The following is a 14,146-nucleotide window of genomic DNA, read 5'->3' on the forward strand; positions in this document are numbered from 1 at the left end:
AGAAAAGGAAGCAACTACAGCCACTGGATTAAGGCTATGACCAGATGGCCTGCTTCACAGGGGAAGAGATCTGAAAAGCCTTCAGCGTGTTGTGTTGCAGAACACATAGTGAGAGTGCAAAGAAGCTACCACTTTGCTCCACAGAGAGCAAATGTTTTAAAAAAGGGAGCAATCCAGGCCATACCCTTTCAAATGTACCTGAAGGCCAGACGCAGAAGATGTCTGAATTTACATTGTTTGTGTTCTTCCTGCTCAAATGTTAACTTAGATTTTGCAGCCTCATAGGACCTCCTTTCCATCCTGGACTGAACTCTGATTAGTAGCGCTCTCATTTAGATTTACTACAGTATAACACAACTAACTACAGTGCCATCAAGAACAGTACCTGCTGTCAATTGAGTCCACTTTCTCCTGGATCTTGTCTGTGTTTATGTTGCCGTCGCTGACCAGCCGTCTGCCTGTCTCAATGACAGCATTTATTTTTTCTTCACTTGCATCCATTGTGGTCATGAAGTCCTCCTGCTTTTTAATTGCAGCTTCAGCTGCTTCCAATGTAGTGGGCAATTCAGTGTGTGCCAAAACATATTCCTTTTTGAGAAAAAAATATCATTAAAAGGTATGCTTTATGTTCGGACAACTAATGGATTACAGTAAAGCAAAATGTGTATTTTGTCCAACATGTTTAGCTATTAAAGGTTTTTTGGTATAAAGACTAACCTGCATTCAAAGTTTAATTTAGATTGTTCGAGGGTCAGGTGCGTAGCTTATGTGCGTTCAATAGGGACTGTAGATAAATATATCGTGAACATACACCAGGGTGGACAGGGGCACATAAAATAATAATAAGAACACACGGATTCAGACGTTTATCATGGGAAAAACTAATAGAAGAGTTTGTTTCAAAAGCCACAGAAAGCAGTTGGCACTGTAACTTGGGTCTATAACATCAATAATGCCTGTCACTCTGTTTTCACCCTGTTTGTGTCTGTACATTCTGCCCATTTCTTGCTTTCTTTCTCCTTTTACCGATTTGTTTCTCTCTCCTTTTTACTCTTCTGTCTTTCTCAAGTTTTTCTCTAACGCAGGCTCATCTGTCTCTTTTGAGTACGCTCTCTGTTTTATCCCCGCAGCCTTGGTCGCTTACTCGGTTTTAGCCTTATGTCTGCCTTCGCCCCGTCATTCCATATCTCTAGGAAGGTCCCTTTTACACTGCATTTAGCTTTCTGCCTCTATTGAACACGTTACTTACCCTTCAGTAACAAATTATCTGGTAGAGACATATTCTATTTTTTTTTTTTTAATATATTTTTATTAACATTTTGTTGTCTAATAATACATTGTTACAGTTGCAGAATCACTTAGTTTGCATTACATTTGTACATGATAATCTTAACATCACCCCTGTATCTGTTGTTTAATTGTACTACCTCGTAGTCAGTTAGCTTAAGTGTTTTATTCCTTTTATACGAGCGTTACATTGGTAGTTCAGCTTTCCTATGGGATGTTCTGTAAGCTGGGTGTTATGATTCTGTGTAATTCTAGGGGTAATGCAACCCGGTTGGTGTCTATTCAACAGTTAACTCAAACTAAAAACTAGATGGTACTGTGGGGGGTGGTGGTTGTTGATGTAGGGGTTTGCTGTGTCTTTCTCCCTTCTTCTCTTCAGGGATTTATATGGTATTAGTACTCCTAGCCTTGGCCTGGTTTCGTGAGGGTGGGGTTCTCTTATGTCTGATTTGTCTGTAACTCAATGTCTGAATTCTAATCATTGGTGGCTCGTCCTTTATTCAGTTCCCGTCTCCCTCTTGCCCAGTCTATCTGCATTTTGGTGAGTGTGGTAACGTCAGTTTATTCTCATTATTTACCCAGTGTCCCCTTCTGTTGCTGCGTCTACGTCAGCATCCGCGTCTGTAGCCCTTACTATGTCGCTCCATTTTGTCACCGCTATTTCCCATCCCTGTGCAACAGGGTGGCGTCATAGACCTTTCCCCTCCTCGCGCTTAAGGACCTGGAGTTCAGCCCTAGCCCACACTGCAACATCTTGTCTCCATCTGACCCGGGGAGGGCGAAGCTGCGCTTTCCAGTTCTTCGCGATTTGTCTCCTGTACAAGGTCAAGGCCAGGTTCAAGAATCGGATCTCAGCCCTTCCCTGTGGCAGTTCATCCCCATAGCCCAGCAAGCACACGTTGGGGGTCGGGCTCAAATTCACACTAACAGTTTGGACAGGTCAGAGATCACTTCGCCCCATCCCTGCTGAATCTCAGGGCAGGACCATACCATGTGGTCAAAGTTTGCGTCTGTGTTTTTACATCTGGGACACATCCTAGGGTCTCCCCCATAAATTACTGTTAATCGGTGTGGGGTAAGGTACGTTCTATGTAAGTAGTTGAATTGTATATACCGCAACCGTGTGCTGCGGGCAACATTCCGGGGATAAGCCAGGGCCCTAATCCACTCCGCATCAGTCAGTTCGCTGCCAACTGTCCTCCCCCATCTCTCTCTCAGTGGTCCCAGGGAGTCTAGTGCATCCTCAATTAGAGTGCGGTATAGTTAAGTGATCAAATGGGTCTCTTTGCCCGATGTCAATAGGAGATGCAATATTCTATGGGTGGGGGGCTCTACATTGAGAGTGGTCCAGTACGTTTTCAGCGTGTGTATCAATTTATGGTGTAGGAGGAACTGCCCCGGGGGGATTCCATCCATGACATGGTTAGCGAAGGATCTCAATATTCCCTCATGGAACAGGTCTCCAACTGTTTCTAGTCCAGCTCTCCTCCAGGGACCAATACCTGGGTCCCTCAAGTTCATCCCTTCGGTTTCAGTCACAAGTGCCGCTAGGGGCAAGGCTGGTCAGTACGGGGGACCCACTCCTACCCTTTTTGCGCATCTTTTCTAACATGCCAGTGCCACTCTTGTCATCTGGCTGTGCGTGTGAAGGGTAAGTTTTCTACATGTCAACCGCGCGGCGAACCGGTTAATGTCCTCGGCCGCTGGTTCGATGAATCTCTCCAGTTGGCCCCTACCTATAAGCCACCCGGCTACCCACTGCAGCTGTGAAGCTAAGTAATAGGCTTCGAAATCAGGGGCTCCCAATCCTCCTTGATGGGCTGGTCTGCGTAATATCGAGAGCGATGTGCGTCTCCGGCTATCATCCCATATAAGCTCCCTGAGTAGGGCATCAAGCTCCCGGAACCATGCTGTCGGGATCAGAAGGGGTAAGTTGGTGAAGTAATATAGGAGACGGGGTAGCATGGTCATTTTAGATAATGCTATTCTGGCCATTATTGTTAGTTTTAGCGATTGCCAGAACCCAACTGAGGACTTCAGTGATCGTAGCGCCTTACCCAGGTTACCCTCGCGCAGATCTGTCTTGTCATGAAACACCTGTATACCCAAGTATTTGAATGTTCGTGGGGCCCAGATCAGGTCCTCGGGGCAAGCTGTCGGCCGTTCGCCACACGGGGACAGGGGGAACACATATGTTTTGCCACGGTTAAGGCGTAATCCTGAGATGTTCCATTAATGTTCCAGCACTCCCAGGGCCCACGGGAGGTCTCCCTCTCCGTCCCGGAGATATACAAGTATATCGTCCGCATATAGCGAGATGATATGTTCTTGGTGTCCCCATTCCACTCCTCTACCCGCGCCATCCCGTCGCATCTGGGACGCCAGCGGCTCGATTGCCAGGGCAAACAACAGCGGGGACAAAGGGCAGCCCTGTCTGGTTCCTCTATAAATTGGGTAAGTGTCAGATACTGTCTTGCCTGTTCTTACTCTCGCTAGCGGAGACGTGTATAATAGGTCAACCCATCTAACCCAATGCTCACCCATTCCCATACGGAGCATCACTGCTCTTAGGTAGTCCCATCTGATCAAGTCAAACGCTTTCTCAAAATCTACCGCTAGTAACACCCCCCCTGCGGGTCTCGCGTTACTAGGCATATTCAGGATCGCAAATAGGCGCCTCAGATTCAGAGAGGTGTTGCAGTTCGGGACGAAACCATTCTGATCTTCATGTACAAGAGTTGGTACATGATCAAGCAGCCGGTTAGCCAGGATCTTACTTAGTATTTTGAAATCACTATTTAGCATTGACAGGGGGCGGAAGTCAGTCACTGATGGTTGTTTTGTTTTGGTCTTAGGGAGCGGAATCACTAGCACCTCTCTCATGGTGCCCGGCATTATTCCGATTCGTAGCGCTTCTGAGTATAACCCTACCAGCTGGGAAGCTAGTTGTTTCTCAAATTTCTTGTAGAAATCCATGGGGAGGCCATCTGTCCCAGGGGTCTTCCCAGGGGCCAGTTGCGCTATGGCTTCGCTAACCTCCACCAGTGTTACTGGGCCTCCCAAGCAAGCCCTATCTTCAGCCGTCAGACTTTGCACGGGTATCTGCCGTAAGTAATTATCAAAGACTTCCGTGCTAATTTCCTCCGGCTTCGCATAGAGATAGGTGTAGTATTCTTTGAAGGCGCTATTCACTGTACATGGTCCACTTCTGCCTATCCCTTCCTTATCCAGTACATTCGTTATGGGCTCGGCCTCTCCCCCCGGTCTTACCAACCATGCTAGCATTTTCCCAGACCTACCCTCTTCTGACTGTAAGGAGGCAAAATATTTTTGTGTATGGTGGCATCTGAGTTGTTCTTCGGTCTGTGAGTGTTCCTTTCTTGCCTGATTGTACTCTTCATTCCCTGTTGTGTCCGCCCCCTGTCTCAGTTCCCTCTCATGTATTATCTTCTCTAGTCTGGTCAGTTCTCTTTCGAGTGTTCAACGAATTCCGACTGATTGCCCCATACAAAAAACCCCTTGTTACCACCTTAAGGGCTTCCCATTCGGTTGCTCTAGTGGAGGTGGATCCATTGTTAGTTTGAATGTGGTCAGTCAGGTGCTGCCTCAGGGTGTCTCTATATGCTGGGTCTTCAAGCGCCGACTGAGTTAGTCTCCAGGTCGGTATGGGGGGCCTAACCTCTGTCGCTCTCCATGTTACTAGCAGGGGATTATGGTCGGATAATGTGCGACCTAAATATTCTGAGTGGGTCATCCCCCGCATAAGGTCTGCTGTACATACCACCCTGTCAATTCTGGTATGGAGTCGGTGGAGACCCGAGTAGAATGAGTAGTCCCTGTCGTGCAGATGGTGCTCCCGCCAGACATCCAATAGTCCCCATGAATTCAACCGTTCACTGAGCTTCCTGGCTATCTTACTTGTCATTGCACCCTGCAGCGAAGGAGTAGACCTGTCCAGGTCTACATCTAGTATACTATTGAAGTCCCCTCCGATCAGGAGCTCCCCTCTCCTTTGACGGGTGAGGCGGCTCGAGAGTTTTGTTAGGAAGGGGATCTGGTCCTGGTTAGGGGCATACATGCAGCATAGAACTATCGGTTTACCGTGCAATCTACCCTCCAGAATCACAAACCTCCCCACCCGGTCTATGTTGGAGGCTTCAATCTCTAGCGGGACCCCTGCTCGAACCCAGATCATTACTCCTCTCGCGAATGCTGAGTACTCTGTTGCGTACACCCGCCCCCTCCATCTCCGTCTTAAGTCTCTCGGGTTCACCTATTGCCAGGTGGGTCTCCTGTAACACTGCCACCTGTATATTCCTCCTTTTTAAGTAAGCCAGTATTTTGTGTCGTTTATTCGGTGACCCCATCCCCCTCCACGTTAAAAAGTTGTATTCTGCCATTTTGGAGTTTCATAAATTTATGCCGGTTGCACTTTACCCCTTTTACTTTCAGCTCTCCCCTGTTCAGTAATGGAATACCACTATTTTCAAACCATTCATCATCCTTTGCCATCTTAACTCGTAACTGTTTCTCCCAACTCCCCCTCCCCAGGGCACCTCTCAAACAGTAGGCTGCCCATACCAGACAAACCTGTGCAACAGTGCAACTTGTGTCAACTTTTGGTTGCTGTTCTCGCCAGTCTACTTGTACGGACGAGATTCTAGTAGGGGGGTGGCCCTGCACAGAGGGGCCTCTCGTACATCAAGATCAGCCGCCCGAGGTTGTCCAGAAAAGCCTTGGGGGTCAAAGTTAGTCTGCAGTCTGTGGGGTCACTATTGGTGCTCGTACGTAGCTGCCCAAGCCCCGCGCCGACGACATCACTGTCTCGTCTGACTCTCCTCCAGAGCACTCCATAGGGGACCCTTCTCCACTCATACGGGCCGCTGCCTCCAGTGCCGCTCTTCTGCCACTCTCTTTTTGTTTTCGGGAGGGTGCCCCCCGGTGGCGACTTCGGGTATGTGGCCCTCGGGGGGGTCGAAGTGATCCTCCCCCAAGTGGTCCTCCCCTCACCTGCCGCTCCGTCTGTACTCCACGGGCTTCCAGTAATTTCCTTGCCTCCACAGGGGACTGAGGAAATGATGTTTTACCGTCTAGTATTACCTTCAGTCTGGCTGGGTATAACAGTGAATATTGAATGCCTTCATTCCTTAGGGCCCTTTTGACTGCGATGTAAGATGCTCGTTTATTTTGTACTTCTACAGTAAAATCCGGAAAGAGTGTGACTTAGCCATTTGCCACCTTGAACGGGCCTTCCTCTCGTGCTCTTTGCAGTAGTACCTCCCGGTCTCTGTAGTGTAGTAATCTTGTGATCACCACCCGTGGGGGCCTGCCCGGAGCCAAGGGTCTCGAGGGCACCCGGTGTGCCCTTTCTAGAGTGTAGAAGGGGCTCAGCCCATCCGGCGCCACTACAGTGCTCAGCCATTTTCCGAGGAATTTTACCATATTCGATCCCTCGGCCCCCTCCGGGAGTCCCACCACACGCACATTATTCCGACGACTTCTCCCCTCTGCGTCCTCTGCTCTTTGCTCTAGGCGTGTCATTCTGTCCCTGAGGTGCGTCATTTCAGCTTGCAGGTCTTTTTGTTTTGGTGCGATGTCGACCATCGTGGTTTCTGTTTCTTTGACTCTGTCTGACACCTTGTGGTGGTCGGCCCTCAGGAGGCCCAGCTCAACCGCAACCTGATTGATGTCGTGTTGCAGTGTCAATTTAGTATCTTCAATCGCGCCAAGGATTTTATCTAGGGTGTCCTGCATTTGGGTCTGCGGTGGGCTCTGCGCATCTCCCCCTCCGTGACCGGGAGCCGCCGCGCCGTCCATATCTCTGGCCTTGTGGCGGTTCTTGGGGGACATTTGGCGTGTGGGTGACCGCTCCACTAGGGGACGAACCAGAGACCAGCTCAACAGGTCCTAGTCCAAGCGCTATCCAGGGCCCCTATGGCTCCCAGGCCCGATCCCAGTGGCATCAGAGTCTATGTTCTCGCTCTCCAGTTCACCAGAGGCCTAGGGATGCACCCCGCCAGTCCGAGGGGGTATCACCAACCCGTTCGCAGCAATCTCTTCCCCAGGGCTTGATGCGGGTCACATAAACAAGGCTCACGTTACAGGTCACTGCCCAGTGGGTCTTTTGCAAGGGTGCACAGGTCCATGTCATCTGTTTCCAACGAGTCACCACGCAGCGCCATGCCACTATACCTTCCTCTTGGATCAGGGGCTGACCGTCACAATTCAGTTCCCCAAGTGTTTTGTCCGCACCGGGGAAGGTCCGGGTACCCTCACCCTTGGGATGTCGTTGGGCCTGTTCCGATGCCTCTCCTCTTAGGGTCAGTCAAGTAGGGCCCGGCCTCCAGTCCCTACCGCAAGATAGGCGGTTCCTCCTGTTCGCCTTTCGTGCCCCGGTCCATGCCCAGCGTTCTCCTCCACCAAGGGGGGCGAACCTGTTTCGCGTTCGCCGCGGCAGGTGCCCCAGTTTTCCGCTAGCCCCCCCCCCCCCCGGTCCTCAGCCTCAGACCGCCTTGCGGGCCAGAGCAGCACGCCCCTTCAAGTCCTGCTCGCGGGGCCGCGATCCCGCCGGCCCCATCCCTCCCACCAGCGGCTCCCCCGCGGGCACCCCACTCGCCGACGGCCACCGGGAGGGTGGGGGCTCACCCCAGGCTCCGGCTCCGGTCCGGGATGCCCCTCCGAAGCGTCGTACAGCCACAGGGGCGGGCGCGCACCAGTCCTCTCTAGGGCGCGGCCCGCGAGGACAGCACGGCGGCAGGTCCGAAGGCCCAGGAGTCTGCCGGAGGTAGGTAATGTCCCCAGGAGCGCTCGTCTCGGGGTCAGCTGATGCCCAGCGCCCTCACTTGGGTCCCCGCTCCTTTCCGGGCTTAGACTGCCCCGGGGACGGTATAAATGAAGGATAAAGTTCCGGCCCCTCCGGAGCAGCAGAATTAGGTGTGCGCCATTTTCAGCCGCTTGGCCAGGCCCCCCAGGTAGAGACATATTCTAGTTGCAGATTTCTTACCTTAGAATTTGCCACAGACATCAGTCTAGATCCGGAGATTTTTTCTCGAGCAGTAACCCTGCGCGCCATTAGGTGGCGTTAGTTGGCTCCGTATCCTTCTTAGGGGTCGTTTTCGCTGGTTATGACGCACCGGGTCAATATAGGCACCACCGTGGCGTGTTGACTTTAGTTTCTTTTCACAACTTTCCACTGCAGAAGTGCGAAGCCATGAAGAACACTGACCCTGGTGCATCAGAACTAGGGCCCTGAAAGGGAAGTCCCTGTTACTAGAAATCAGTTCGCAGAGCAGGGAGGATGGGTGGGTCAGTAAGGAATCTGCTACTAGAATATGTCTCTACCAGATAATTAGTTACCAATGATAAGTAACTTGTTCATCTGATAGAGTCTTCTAGTTGCAGATTCCTTACCTTAGAATAGATACCCAAGCAATACCATCATCAGAACTGGGTCTGCAAACCAAGATCATACTATGAAGTCCTGCAGGAACTAACGGGCAAAGTACCCATCTCTTCGGCCCTGACTGTCCAGGCAGTATCGTTTGGTGAACATGTGCAATGACACCCACGTTGCTGCCTGGCAGATGTCCAGGCTGGACCTCCATGTGCTAATTCAGTGGTTGCAGTTGTTGCTCCTGTTGCTCTGGTGCAGTGAGCAAGCAAACCCTCCTGTGGTTGCTTCTTAGCCAATGCCTAGCAAATTTTTATGCAGAAAACAACCCATCTGGAGATGGTTCTCTTCTGCATTGCCTGACCTTTCTTTGCCCCCCACAAAACCCACTAAGAGTTGATCATCCTCCCGGAGCTCTTTGGTACAATCAAGATAGAACGCCAATGCTCTTTTTGGGTCTGGACGGTGGAGTCTCTCCTCTTCCTTAAAAGGATGTGGGGCACTTAAAAAGTAGACAAGGTGATGGATTGGCCTACATGAAAGGGCATGCCCACTTTAGGTGAAAAGCACCACCTTGTCAGGATGGATGGAAATGAAAGGTGGCTTCGAGGAAAGGGCCTGAAGCTCACTCACTCTGCGAGCAGAAGTGATGGCTACAATGAAGGATGTCTTTAGTGTAAGAAGCCGAAGTGGACAGTTGTGAAGTGGCTCAAAAGCCGCACACATCAAAAGAGGAGGAAACACATGGGTAAGACCCTTCAGGAATCTACTAACAAGAGGAGATTTAAACAAAGAGGGCTGGTCAGGTAATCTCAGGAAAGTCGAGATGGCAGACGTAACCCATGAGGGCGCCCACAGCAGAGTCCTGATGGGCTAGAGGAACAACAAACAAAAGGACCCTTGACAGAGGGGTAGAGAGGGGGTCAACGGACTTGTCTGTCCACAATGTAACAAATTTGTCCCAACGACAAGCGTATACAGTTTTGGTGGAGGGATGCCTGGCTGCCCAGAAAACATTACAGACTTCGGGCGGAAGGTCAAAAGCTGTCAACTGCCGCCGCTCAATCTCCAAGCAAGAAGGCGGAGACTGGACAGGTTCAGGTGGAGAACTGTCCTGCTGCTGTGACAGAAGATCATCCCGAAGAGGCAGTCTGATTTGAGGATCGATGGCCATGCTCAAGGGCTCTGGATACCAGACTGTTCGTGCTCAGTCTAGAGCCACAAGAATTACTTGGGCCTAGTCGTTCTTGATCCTCTTGAAAACTCTGGGAAGAAGTGGTATTGGCAGAAAGGAGACCTGGGTTCCACTTGAGACGAAAACCGTCACTGAACGACTGACACTTGGAAACTTAAACATGCAAATCAGTTGACGTAGTGCATTTTCTGCAGAGGTAAACAGATCTAACCAAGGCTCTCCCCACTGCTGAAAGAGACATTTGCGCCACCTCCGGATGGAGATGCCATTCGTGATCAAGGTTTGGAGGCTGCAGTGGGAAGGGTGATGGACTGGGCCGATCGCTGGCTCCCTGATTCACAAGGACGTTGGATACAACGTCCCTGGCCATGCAGAGACTGGGCAGCACTGTGGTTGGAGGGGAAGGGATGAGTTTGGGCTCACCTTCCGTAGCCAGAAAGGGGTGAAAAGCAGACTGAGGGGGGCAAAGGGCAGCTGCAAGGCCCAAGGTCCAAGCCGTAGCCCGGTACTCCTTAAAGCACTCAGGCGCCAAGTCTGCTTTGTCTCCAAAGAGACAGGTGCCATCGAAGTGCATGTCCATAAGTGCAGGTTGGACATCCCCCAAAAAGCCAGACGTCCTCAACCAAGAGTGACACTTTAAGGCTACCATCCATGCAAAAGTTCTACCCAGTAAGTTAGTCATATCCAGTCCACATCCTATGATGAACTTAGCTGTGTCTCTCCCACCAGCAACAGCTTGAGAGAGAAAGGACCGTGCTTCCTCTGGGACTGGTGGCAGCACCTGCACATCCGTGTCCCATAAAGTGTGGGAGTAACAGCCTAAAAGGCATGCAGTGTTCATGGACGGCAATGCCGGACTGGAGGAAGAAAACATTTTCTTCCCGGGCTGATCCAGTCTTTGCAGCTCGAGGCCCAGGACCACGATCGCTCTCCTCACAACCACTGAATAGGACTCTTCCTCCTCCGTAGCCACAGTAGGGGGAGAAAGCATACCAGCATCAGGGAAAGTATCTAGACCACTGGCTTCAACCAGGTCGTGAGCTCAGTCGATAGGGTCATCAAGCGGGTTTTCATAAGGCCGTAAGCAACCCCTCCATACTTTCACCGTACATGGTACCCAGTAGAATAAGGGTTTGGATCCGACGTAGGGAGCAAGGTCCCCATCAAAGTAAAAATCGGCGTTGAATGATGCTAGTCGTGCTCCATGTTGGATTGGCGCCGACCACAGGCCCGGACTGTCTCAGGAGCATTGACATCTGTATCGTCGTCAGGGAAGGTCGCAGTGGCATGACCAAATCCGTTGCGGATCTGGGAACGGATGACTGGGGGCCCTCCGGAGCAGAGGCTGAAGCCGCCAGCGTGGAACCCAAGGGGGCGACTTCTGATCTCATGGGGCCCGAAAGCACTCCAGCAGGGGCGGACTGCCCAAAAATTAGGCACATGGCTTCATAGAACTCAGAGTTGGGCAGGAGTGGCACCAGCAGCTCAGGAAGGTGTAGAACCGACTCCGAAGTAGGCTCTGAGGACGGAGGTCTAGAGAGACGACGTTCCTTTTCCCGCATTGCGTCATCTGACCGACTGGGTGAAGTCAAAGAACATTCGCTCTTCTTCGACTTCTTATGCTTACCTAAAAGTACTGAAGATTTCGAATGGAACGACTGAGTGTGGGCTACACAAGCATTCTTGGGACCTTCCTCTCGATCGGGACTAGTAGCGATGTGGAGCCGTGCGCCCGGCCCCAAGAAGCTTTAGGAACCGCTTACTTAAAACCTTCGGGTTCATGGCCCGGCACTCTGAGCATGACTTCGGGTCATGCTCAAGCTCCAAACACCAAAGACACACGAGGTGCTGATCTGTTATGGACATCACCTGATGACAGGAGTCGCAGGGTTTGAAGCCGGTCTTCCGTGACAAATTCTCGATGTACCAGAATGTCAAAAAAATCTTCAACAAAAGTTGAAAGCCAGTCAAAAAAATGACTGAGGTAGCTCTTCTTTGGATCTGTGCGTAGACTGGCACAGAAAGAAAAGAAATGACGTAAGCGCACAGTGGTGGCACCTATATAGGACCCATTGTGTCATATCTGGCAAACACGACGGGCATGGAGTCGACCTGCGCCACCTAACAGCGTGCAGGGGTACTGTTCGAGACAAATCTCCAGATCCAGACGGACTGCTGCAGGAAATTCTAAAGAAAGGAATCTGCAACTAGAACGCCCTATCAGATAAAATTTTATCTCTCTCATTTTAGCGCTCTCTCTCTCGAATTTGGAAAACGGACCGCTGGATCAACAGTTAGCCCCTGGATCACCTGATAACTCCCAAGCATGGATGACACTGCGCACCCAGGGATCTTCTGTTTCTACTGCCCTAGTCAAGCATACTTTCTTTACATTACTGGATTCTAGCAAGACGTATGGACTATGCAACTATGAGCGCAGTGGGCTTTCATGAGGCAAGGGCGGGTTGCTAGCAACATTCGTAAAACTATTTAGTGAAATGCAAAGAGAGGTAACAACTAGTGGAGTTTGATGTAATAGTGAAGTCAGCTTCAGTGAACCTCCTATTTACCCAAAGTGATCCATCATTTATACTCCCTTATTTAAAAGAATTAGTATTTCCCTCTATTTAAACAGACCTGAATGTTCGCACCCCCTCATCATTTGGTTTCTTATATGTCAGAAAATGTGGAAAGTGAATGCAGTAAAAACAAAGCACAGCACGTTCATTTCCATCTGGAGCCTTGCTTCAAAAGATTAATAACATATGTGGTGCACTTGTGCAATGTGTTAAATTAGAACTGTGTAAAGACTGTGCCCTTTTGATTGCACCTACTGGATTTAGTATTGGGTAGCTTAGTAGTTCATATTACCTTTGGAGTGTGACAATCATCACTTTCTGTCCAAGTTGAACCACAGGTAGAAGCAAAGGGTACCTGTGGAAGAACTATAGAAAGTCTTTGCGTTGTTGAATGCAGACTGTCCCAGAAAGATGTGTAAGCCTTAACTGGGAATCCTAATGAGTTTCTCTAGCATGCTGTAGTTACTGTGACCATTCCATGTGCCTCACACCCCTCTGTTTCATTCATGGTGAGTAAAAAAGTGGACTCCCTTAACAGTTTATAAGAGAGTTAGGAAAGAATAAGGCATACATTACGTGCTCTTAATTAGATGGCAAACATTTAGTCATAAGAAAGGTTGTGAAAGGTCAGGAAAAACTGGTTGTTTAATTATAAAATAGTTTTAAAGCTTTAGATTCTTTGACAGTACTATCCTGTGCCTTATTCTGCCGGCTGGTATTTGGGTCTGGAAGTATTCTCCAAATTATAAATGTTGTCTTTTCTGTGGATTTCAACCATAGGCAGTGTCATGACAGAGCCAGGACATCCCACTAAGATATTGACCGTAAGCGCACAATGCCCACATACTCAATTCCTATTATAGATTATTTTTTTCAATCAAAAGGTTTAGACATTTGTTTGTTTACAGGATCCCTAGCATCATGCTGGCTCTGGCCAATGGAAGAGGAAAAGGCAGAGGATGTTGGGTAAGGAAAATGTCACTTACCCAGTGTACATCTGTTCGTGGCATGAGACGCTGCAGATTCACATGCTGTGCATTATCCTGCCATCTAGTGTTGGGCTCGGAGTGTTACAAGTTGTTTTTCTTCGAAGAAGTCTTTTCGAGTCACGAGACCGAGGGACTCCTCCCTTTCGGCTCCATTGCGCATGGGCATCGACTCCATCTTAGATTGTTTTCCCCGCAGAGGGTGAGGTAGGAGTTGTGAATATACTAGATGCACCCATGCAATGGAGTAGGTATGTATGTACATAATGTGTATTAAAATAATATTTATTTACAAATTTACAATTTTCATTCAACAAATAACGGCTACAGGATCCCGGGGAGATGGGAGGGCGCATGTGAATCTGCAGCGTCTCATGCCACGAACAGATGTACACTGGGTAAGTGACATTTTCCGTTCGGTGGCATGTGTAGCTACAGATACACATGCTGTGCATAGACTAATAAGCAGTAATCTCCCCAAAATGCGGTGGCTTAGACTGTAGGAGTTGAAGTTGTCTGAAATAATGTTCTTAATACAGCCTGTCCTACTGTGGCTTGTTGTGTTGCTAACACATCTACACAGTAATGCTTAGTGAATGTATGAGGCGTAGACCAGGTGGCTGCCTTACACATTTCTGTCATAGGTATATTCCCAAGAAAAGCCATTGTGGCGCCTTTCTTCCTAGTGGAATGTGCTCTTGGTGTAATA

General features: G+C 49.6%; 1 protein-coding gene across 4 annotated transcripts in view; it reads right to left on the reverse strand.

The window, feature by feature from the left end:
* Positions 1–14,146, reverse strand: part of SPTBN1 (spectrin beta, non-erythrocytic 1) — a 502,311-nt gene that overhangs the window by 149,889 nt on the left and 338,276 nt on the right. For all 4 annotated transcript variants that reach the window (XM_069234188.1, XM_069234189.1, XM_069234190.1 and 1 more), the window contains one exon: positions 386–588. In XM_069234188.1, the coding sequence (XP_069090289.1) occupies positions 386–588 (203 nt within the window). The remainder of the gene's footprint in view (positions 1–385; positions 589–14,146) is intronic.

Source organism: Pleurodeles waltl, chromosome 5 (genome assembly GCF_031143425.1).
Source record: "Pleurodeles waltl isolate 20211129_DDA chromosome 5, aPleWal1.hap1.20221129, whole genome shotgun sequence".
Taxonomy (NCBI): domain Eukaryota; kingdom Metazoa; phylum Chordata; class Amphibia; order Caudata; family Salamandridae; genus Pleurodeles; species Pleurodeles waltl.